This window comes from Diadema setosum, chromosome 7 (genome assembly GCF_964275005.1).
Source record: "Diadema setosum chromosome 7, eeDiaSeto1, whole genome shotgun sequence".
NCBI classification, from domain to species: Eukaryota; Metazoa; Echinodermata; class Echinoidea; order Diadematoida; family Diadematidae; genus Diadema; species Diadema setosum.
This window is the reverse complement of record NC_092691.1, coordinates 18,040,081-18,049,454: the sequence shown is the minus strand read 5'-3', so window position 1 is coordinate 18,049,454 and position 9,374 is coordinate 18,040,081. Positions and strand designations below refer to the sequence as shown.

Genomic DNA, 9,374 nt, shown 5'->3' with positions numbered 1-9,374 from the left:
AACATTTTGTGGAGTCCATGTGACATTGTGTGTCTCTCTTAGAGTTTGATACTACAACTGTATTAAGAAAACATTCTCTCACGAAATTCAGATGGGAAGAGAGGACTCAAAATAACTAGGTGCCGAGTGAAATTCATTCTTTTTTTCCTCTCGGTTTCCTTAAAATATTGGAACAGCCCAGTACGTTGTCAGCCCACATGGTAGGGTCACAATCAGATCATATAGACAAATTATTTATTACATTATAGCAGACATGCCCGAGCAACCACCAACTATATGTATGTCTCCTTTCATTATACTCGTATGGATGTAAGGAATGCTGATACCAGTTTATTTTTTATTTTTTGCCTGCAATCAGAACTAAACCCAAAATATATATTGGCTTGCTTTGGCGTCTTGATAATGCACGACCCTCATCTCACCCACTCAATCACTTGGCGATCGGCAAAAGTAGCGCTTCGTGTAAAATACAACGCTGTCTTGTGTCCATATTGTTGGACGCTTGCTGAAGTAGATTGGCTCGTTGATGTCTCTTAGTCACGACGGCATAGGCTTCACATACCAGTAATTATCAGGAAGCTTTCCTACAGCCAGCAATATATTATCATATTTGATGATTTTATTCATCAGAAAGGGCCATATTACAATTAATTTACTGACAAACGCACTCACCGCTTCTGTGTAATTTATGCGATCGAAGCAAAGGGACATGAGCTTCGAATTGTTCACTGTCATCGTTTTGCAATCCGTCAAAGACAGTAAATGAAATGCGCTAGGAGAATGATGGAAATATATATAAATATATAAATATATGAATATATACATATATATATATATATATATATATATATATATACATATATATATATATATACATATATATATATATATATATATATATATATATATATATATATATATATATAGACACACACACACACTTCGTATCATTAATTGCTTTTTTGCTTTTTTTTGTTTTGTTTGTTTTTTAGTCATCGGAAAATATCAAGTGATTCCAAGGTTAAATTTGCCTTAAGGAACTAAAGGTCATTCTCTTTCTCTTTGCAAACGATTTTGTTGTGATCACTTTGGTCTTAAAGTGTAAAGTGGGAGATGATACCGGCCATCTTAAAGCCTAAGAATGTTGTGAAGGGGGAGGGGGATGGGGCACATCCCCGAACCTTCCTCGATCGACACCTATCCTATCCCCATCACCTTTATATTTACTTTACTCGCATCACGTTTCCTTAATTCCGCAACGCTGACCTTGTCAAAAATATTGACTTCTGCGCAAGATTGACGACCGACCCTCTTTACCGATGTCATCGGGACCCTCCAAGATCCCCCATTACCCCGCCTCTCTTTCCAAAAATCACCCAATGGACGTTGCACATCTCTATGATGTCACAATATTAGCATCAAGGTTGAGAAGGTCTCGGTGCTATGATACATCACGGAAACCCCCGGTATTATGTTTATGAAATACATGGTATCCCCAGATAACTATTGAGACGATGAGGTCTCAATTTTGTTGCTATGCAGTCAGTATCAATTGCCGTGTGCAACTCGTGTGCGACGTAATCATGATCACGGTTTGATAAGATAATGTGAGATGCAACATACCATTTTCTGCATGCTTCGCCGAAACACGTGCGTCTTTTCGTTCCTAAAGTATCATCACCCGAAAACGACGAGGATCGTGCTTCTATGACTTCATCATGGCAAAGCCGTCGTGGATCGAGAAGCTATTAAAAACGCTGACAATCAAAGATGAACTCCTGAGATTTATGCTGTGTGAATTTTACGCGACAATGATTTTAGCGGTAAGTGATTGCATTATCTTTCCGCAAAAAACTTTGATTTCATCTTTTTGAGACAGCCTCTTCGCTTAAGTTGTGCACATCAATCTGTCCATAAGTCTGTATCTGAGACATGGGACCACAATTCTTATACCCATATGCAAAGTATCTCTTAGTAGAATCAACTACATAATATGGAAGAATTCACTTTTCATTTACAACTGGTATCAGCGAAGCCAGTGAGATGTAAAAGAAGTTGAAAACAAAAATGCCGGACCCGAATGACTTCTATAATTATGTTATTATTATTATTATTATTATCATTTTTTGTGCTGTAGAGTAATATTCGTCGGATCTTATATTTTCACTTTAATCTAAATTGTTTGTTTGCTTTCCTTGTGGATCTATGAAGGCAAAAGATTCTTGAGAATGAAATCACTTAACTCTGATGACTATGGTTCTTATCCATAAGCAAACGATAATCTAAAGAAAAACGTAGATATTGAAGTCATAATAATTATCTTCGCAGCTATTTGCCCACGCCGTGGTTGCTCAGGAGACGGTATCGAGGTCTATGTCGGGTTTCAACATGGCGTTCGGATCAGCAATGGGCGTCAGTCTCGCTGTCTACTCCGGATTCGGCGTGTCAGGTTGTTTACCTCTCTAGACCAAGCAGACACGATTAGATTTATCTGAAATGAAATTATTTATTTCTTACTAAACGTGTAAAAAATATCAAAATCATCGCACTTTTTTGTTATTACTCGAACTTCTAATCCCATGATATTTGATGACTTTGGCAGCGTTAAACGCTGAGAAAAAAAAAGAAGAATCACATGACAGTTTATCTTCTGTTTGACTGAATGTTTTAGTAGCATGATTTGTCGAGTCGTACGATATATTGTCAATTACTAAGAGTGTCTCGTTTCCGTCGTCCCCTTTTAGCATCACATTTGTCAGTGACTGTATAGCTCTTCTTTGATCTTCTCGTGTTTGTTATATTCCTATTTGTAGGAAGGGCACATGCCCTTTAAGGTATGCGTGAATAAGGTCCAGCGAGGGAGGAAACGAGGGAGAGAGAGAGAGTAAAGAAAATTGTCTAAAACGTCTGAAATTTGATTTCCAGATCTTGCTCATGTTTTCCATATCTCGCCAAAAAGGAGTATTAACAAACGAAGTTGGCTTGCAAACATATCGACAGGTGGTCATGTCAACTTGGCCCTGTCCGTTGGGATCGCAGTGATTGGTGTCTTTCCGTGGAGGAGGATTCCCTTCTACTTCGTGTCCCAGTTGGCCGGGGGCTTCGTCGGCTCTGCCCTGGTGTATCTAGTTTACAAAGGTGAGTGAGAAGCATTTACAGCTCGCTGTCATCAGCTAACATCGAAACACCTTTCGTCATTGACGATGACGTAGGCGAAGTAAGTTGTCGAGCTGGTGGTGACATATGAGGATTTAACCAAGGGGGTGAAAGGTTGCGAAAGGTGAGGAGCGGTTTCCCTCGGCACTTTTGACCTATATTATTTTCAATATTTTGTATCATTCTTTTCACCATCTGGGTGGTTTTTCTTCTGCCGCCTCTTGCAAAACCTTAGTTGCTATGACGTTTTCAGGAATTTGTATCTATTGTTGTTGCTGAGAACAAAACAAGTGTCGTTGTAGGTGTCGTTCAATCTCGCTTCTGTCAAATATCAATAATTTACCGCAGAGCCGCCACATAAGCATTATTTGTCATCATTTAAACACCACGTCAAAATTTCGCTGCATATCTTATATTATAGAAGGATTAGTTAAAACTTATTCATTAATGTATACAAAATCAGTGAGAGATTCCCAAAAAAGAGAGAAAGAAACACAAACCCCATTCTTCTAATATATCTTGCTATTTGAAAGATCAGTTGAATAAAGCAAAAATGAGGCTTTTAAAAATTCTATAGCGGTAACAAACCATTGTGATATTATTAGGATAACAAAGTGCTAAAAAATGAAAGAACATTTCACTCAGCCTTATGGAGCACTATCAAATGAATAGTAAAAGTCATAATAGAAAGATATTCACAGCACCAAACCAAGGAAATGTGATTTGTGAGACTTTATGGGCTAACAAAATACTGATTGGACAATCTGTAGGCCTACACGTTCCGATAACGTGTAATCTTCATCCTATCTGAAACAGTTTGGATGATAGCAAGAGTTATATCAGTCATGTGATCTTGCACCACTCAAGGTCAAAATATATGTCAATTATAACCTTCTGAAAGCGTTTTATTCTAAATTATTCTAAAGTCTGGAGATAAGAGATGACATAGGGTACCCGATATACATAATTATCATGTCCCGCATATCATTTTTCGCTCTATGTCAAGATGCTTTCGATGAGTTTGACGGTGGCACTCGGCAGGTTCTGGGTGAGAACGGTACAGCGGCCATCTTCGCTACGTTTCCACAGCCATACCTCTCTGTTACTACCGGCTTCTTCGAACAGGTACGTCCACTGGTCTGTATAACGGAAGGCGAGATTGGTAATGAACTTTCTTGTTACCCGTCGAAATTTACAACAACAACAACAACGACAACAACAACAACAACAACAACAACAAAGAGTAAATAACAAAAATAGATGAGTAACACGCAGTTGTGTCTGGTAACTACCAAGGTTATAATCAACTATTTTATGAATCTGTCTCGCATCTTATAACTATACGTAAATATTAAATGATTGTAAAAATATCTAAAAAGCTGATAAATTTTTTCATTGTGTCATGGGAAGAATAATACAGAGAGATAGAGTTAGCTAGAGAAAGAAGGAAAGAGGGAGGGAGGGCGAACTCGGCAGTTGATTGCACATGAAATGCAGCGATTAAGGTAGAGACTAAACATCAATTTATAATGTCCATCAACGGGAACACAGCAATTTGCTATTTTATGTTGCCGCGGTATTTCGTTGTCTTCCGTAATAGTATTAATCCTCAATAAGTTCACTTTTTGTCATCAAATTGTAGTTCTTCAAAATATTCACATTGGTTTAAATGGCGTAAACATAGACAAACAGAACGATAGAGGTTTCCTGACAATCAGCCCTAATATGAAAGCTTTGAGGTTTTAAAGTTTTCCGTGTCTTCATAAAACGCTGACAGTTGGCAATTGTATGACCACTTTTATGTATGAGTTGAAGGAAATGTTGTCATCCCTTCTGATATTATTCCATTTATTTCAAGCCAACTGGAGCATGGTGTGGAATAGTCTTTAAAGGTCGTATATTCCTTTTGCAAACGAAATTTTGCATGGTTGAAGAGTAATGTCTCCAAACATGAAATATTACTGTAATACACCTCAGATTTAACTAAAAAAGTGAAAAACTATAACCCCATGTCACTCGAGAATACGCCTCCCTTTTGTACCAAAAATAACGTTTGGACTTTGTCCACTGGAAATGTGTTGGAAATCTATATAGAATTGTTTTCTCCTCCATCATAAAGAGGTTTCCAGTTTCATTATACGGAGTAAAGGTCTGAATCACATACCTCTACAATGTCGTAGCTTATGCCCCAGTCACATAGACATCCCGGATCACCCCGGACCACCCCGGATCTGATCCGGGGAGAGATCCGTGTTGACGCCGGGAGGCCAACACGGCAACTTTTGGAGGTCAAAAACATCCGGCGTCATCCGGGGATTGCCGTGTTGGCAGAGCAATCCGGGGTGGTCCGTGTGGCTGCCGTGTAGCTGCCGTGTAGATGCCGTGTTTGTCCGTGTAGACGCCGCGCTCTTCCGACCTTATCCGTGTAGCTGCCGTGTTGATACCGTGTGTACAGTCATACCAAAATCCCGGATCTCCCCGGATATCCCCGGACGTCTCCGGATCACCGTGTAGATCCTTGAGCATCCGTGTTTTTATGTGACTGGGGCATTAGGAAAGGAATCCAAATTCCAGGTTGCAAAATGGACTCACGAACACAAAAGAGACTTTGCAGCTCACTATTATTGTGTATGTTCGTCTGACAAATACTACACGAACATGCACGCACCCAAAGACACACATACTAAAACACTGCGTATAGCATTTCTCGTATTTGGTTAGATCTCTATACGATTTTGTTACTTAACAACGGTACAAGAAAATCATAAAAGAATAATCCTTTTCATTGTGAATTAAACGACTAATTTATGAACTGATTGAAAAAAAAAATAATCGTATATAATTTAATACGTCTCACATGTTCGGTTGCTTCTGAGTACTTGAAGCACAAAATAGCTCACTAAAATTCGGATTTTTATTTGGTTATTTCCTCTTTTGTCGTTTTTGTGTTTTTAATCATTGAGAGCCTTCACTATTCTCCTATTAAAGGAACAAAGTGTGTCTTCTAATAAACTTATAGAAATGCATCCTGTCTTCGAAGTAATTTGTTTAGCATGAACAATAAGTAACGGAATGGTCGTCGGTTTGAGACACGTCTGTAGCATAACTTCACTATTCAAAATCATTACGTGGAATTTAACCCTCATGAGCTACATCGGATTATTCAAACGATCAGAAAATAAGCGGTTAGTTACCATTATGCCAAAACCAAAAAGCAGGGATAACAGTGCATTTAAAGGGACATTGCCAGATTACATATCTGTAAAGACTATATCAGTAAAATTAAAGCAGCCTCAACAATACAAATGTTTACTGCGTTTTCATGATCTGTGTGTGTGTGTGTTTTTTTGTATTGATTATTCAGTTAGTAGTTGTTGTTTTTTATTAGTCATGCACAGGTCTTATTTTACCCCAAAAATGCATGTGTACAATATTGTGCTGTAGGTCCTAAACACGGCCTTGCTCCTTGCTGCCATTGGAGGGATAATGGATCATCGAAACAACGCGCCCCCATTGGCCGTAGCGCCTTTCTTCTTCGGTATCATCGTCTTCACCATTCTCATGTCGTATGCCTACAATGCCGGTGCGCCGCTAAATCCCTCATTGGACCTATCGGGCAGGTTGTTACTAACGGCAGTTGGTTACGGACCCGAAGTCTGGGTGTAAGTGCACGTGTATATGGCAATGGCGGAACCAGGAGGGGCGCACCGGGCGCTCCCCTTATCTTTTTGTTAAAAACAAAAGAAATAAAAATAAAATGGGGGATGGGGTGCGTGTGCCCCCTCTAATGTTGTAAAGGCGCACCCTCTTTACGGAATTCCCGGATCCACCCCTGAGGCTGTATGGTGACCAATTCAAAACGCTCTACCAACGGACATACTGTCCAACTACTCGACCCGTAATGATTGCATGTGAACAACTAACTCACGAAAACATTGAAGATGAAAATGCAATATCGTATACAAATCGTAATGATTTCATTTCCAACGAAAGTAACGAGAAGCTTGTCCAGGCTGGAAAACGCTTTGGATGGATTTGTCGTCAGATGAATTCTTTCTGATTATGCATACTGCAATGTACGCATTTATATAATTATATATATATATATATATATATATATATATATATAATGCAGTTATTATTATGCATTAGAAATGTTACACATTATTGATAAAAACGTCAAATATGATATTGTGTCTCTAATAAAGAATAGCTAGTACGTGCCATTGCAATCACTATGTGGACCTGGAAGGCGTTTCGATGTCTGAGCGACAAACTGATTATAAAATCACCTTTTCCTGTTTCATGTTTAGACCTAACGGCGTACACTGGTGGTGGATTCCTATCGTGGGACCAACTATTGGATCTGCTCTCGGGTCTTGGGCATACTTCTTCGCCATAACGCTGCATCACCCACCGCTGACCGAAGACCCCAAAGACATGATCCAGCATAGTGAAGCTACAGGTGAGAATCAGCAGAATCCGGCCGGACTGTTCGCACATAATCACGTGGGGCAGGCGTTCTCTTATGTTTTAGTTTGCTTAAAGTTTCTTTTATTTTCCACTTGTACAAATGAAATCATTATGACAAAATCAACACTTTTCACATGAAAATATAAACAAAAGCACTGAAAAGAAACAGAAGATAAAGTGTATAATATACGTGAATATATTTGATGGTATCTTTAAGTATGCAGGTGGTGGAGACCGTTATCGATGAGCAATTTGTTTGACTTACTTGGATGACGGCTTTTAGGCAGGTGCAACAGGCATGTCCAATTCATATCCCCAAATTTCAATGACTTGGTGCAGATGTAATCAATCATAAGAATGATGTTATCACCGCTGTCACTGTATCATCTATGTTGCCATTTTACTTTCATACAATTTATGGCAGAAATGACTGGGGAGGTCGGTAATTCTCAAGCTCCAAACAGCTGTGAAAATTCGACATCAATGACGGAATTCGATGTCAACCACGAAAAGGACAGAGAAGACAGGATGTCGGGACCGCTGTGTGTTGACGTCATCTACAACGATCAGACGCTGGTGAACGAAAGCACCAACGACGTTTTCTTGTGAAATATTTTAGTATAGTAAAACCGAAATGCATTTGTAACGTGACTGAAGTAGCATTTCAAAACACCTCTTCATTATATTCTTCTTAAGATAAGATTATCAGAATGTAATTTTTTCCTCTATGAATTTGAGGATAAAAACAAGGACACCATTAGAAGTTATTTATACGTATCCGGAGAAGTGGAAGTAAAAAGTTCCTTTCAAAATATGTTTTCAAATAATCAATACTGTTGACGGTTGATAGACGAATGAGTATTTATTGATTTTGACGAACTATCATTTGATTATGATATTATTTGATGAATTTGACGAACAATAATTATTCTATGTCATCGCGACCCAGACATGCCAAATCACTTTGTAGATTTATCCATTTCTTAGTTCCATCTCATTTTATCTTACGTGTATTCCGTGTTTATTAAGAATTTAATGTTTTAAGCGGGTTAGGGAGCTTGAAACGAAATCATTTCGTTAATACGATGGCCCCGACACTGTACAGGCATGCTAACCTGGAAACATTAAACTGCACATTACTTGAATATGAGACCATTCTGCAGCAAATACAGTAATTTTCACACAACAATAGATATATAATGTACTCTTAAATGAATCCCACGAGGATTGGAACAATCATCCCCAGCATTCTCACTGATTCAGTTACTAGCCATCCCCTTTACGTGTATGGTTTATTAAGAATCTTAAATGGAGGTTTTAAGCGGGTTAGGAAGCCTATAAAAAGAAATCATTTCGTTATTGCTGTGGATTGCACAACATCATTCCTCGACATGCAGGGGAGCTAAGTTCAAACTCCCAAATCTCTTTTAAATACAAGTAAGATCCATGCTTTACTTGATCATGAGGTTATCACAAGTTTGTTAAGTTCGACTTGTACGTTTAAACGCCCTCTAGGTATTTGAAGTTCAGATTACGTTTTGCTTCAAAAATTTGGCATGTGTCTTAGATAATTATGGGGGGGGGGGCACTGTGGCGTAGTGGGTAAGACTCTAGGTCTTCAGTCGGAGGACCCGAGTTCGATTCCCGTCCAGTGCTAACGTCCTTAGACATGATGTTTTTACCCACCATGTCCCTCTCGACCTAGGTGTACAAATATGTACCTGGCAACGGTTAATTATAGCAAT

General features: G+C 38.8%; 1 protein-coding gene across 1 annotated transcript; it reads left to right on the top strand.

The window, feature by feature from the left end:
- Positions 1–1,718: 1,718 nt before the first annotated feature.
- LOC140231093 (aquaporin-10-like) lies at positions 1,719–8,257 on the top strand. The gene is made up of 7 exons (XM_072311244.1): positions 1,719–1,823; positions 2,329–2,449; positions 3,001–3,138; positions 4,163–4,281; positions 6,601–6,818; positions 7,470–7,621; positions 8,054–8,257. Exons 1-7 carry the CDS (start codon positions 1,719–1,721, stop codon positions 8,236–8,238), a joined length of 1,038 nt encoding a protein of 345 aa, XP_072167345.1. The 3' UTR covers positions 8,239–8,257.
- Positions 8,258–9,374: the final 1,117 nt, after the last annotated feature.

Excerpts from the sequence above, each read along its gene's own strand:
- LOC140231093 (XM_072311244.1), top strand. The coding sequence starts at position 1,719 with ATGGCAAAGCCGTCGTGGATCGAGAAGCTATTAAAAACGCTGACAATC. Across the intron at positions 2,450-3,000 it reads CTCCGGATTCGGCGTGTCAG|GTGGTCATGTCAACTTGGCC; the intron begins GTTGTTTACCTC and ends ACATATCGACAG. Across the intron at positions 4,282-6,600 it reads CTACCGGCTTCTTCGAACAG|GTCCTAAACACGGCCTTGCT; the intron begins GTACGTCCACTG and ends ATTGTGCTGTAG.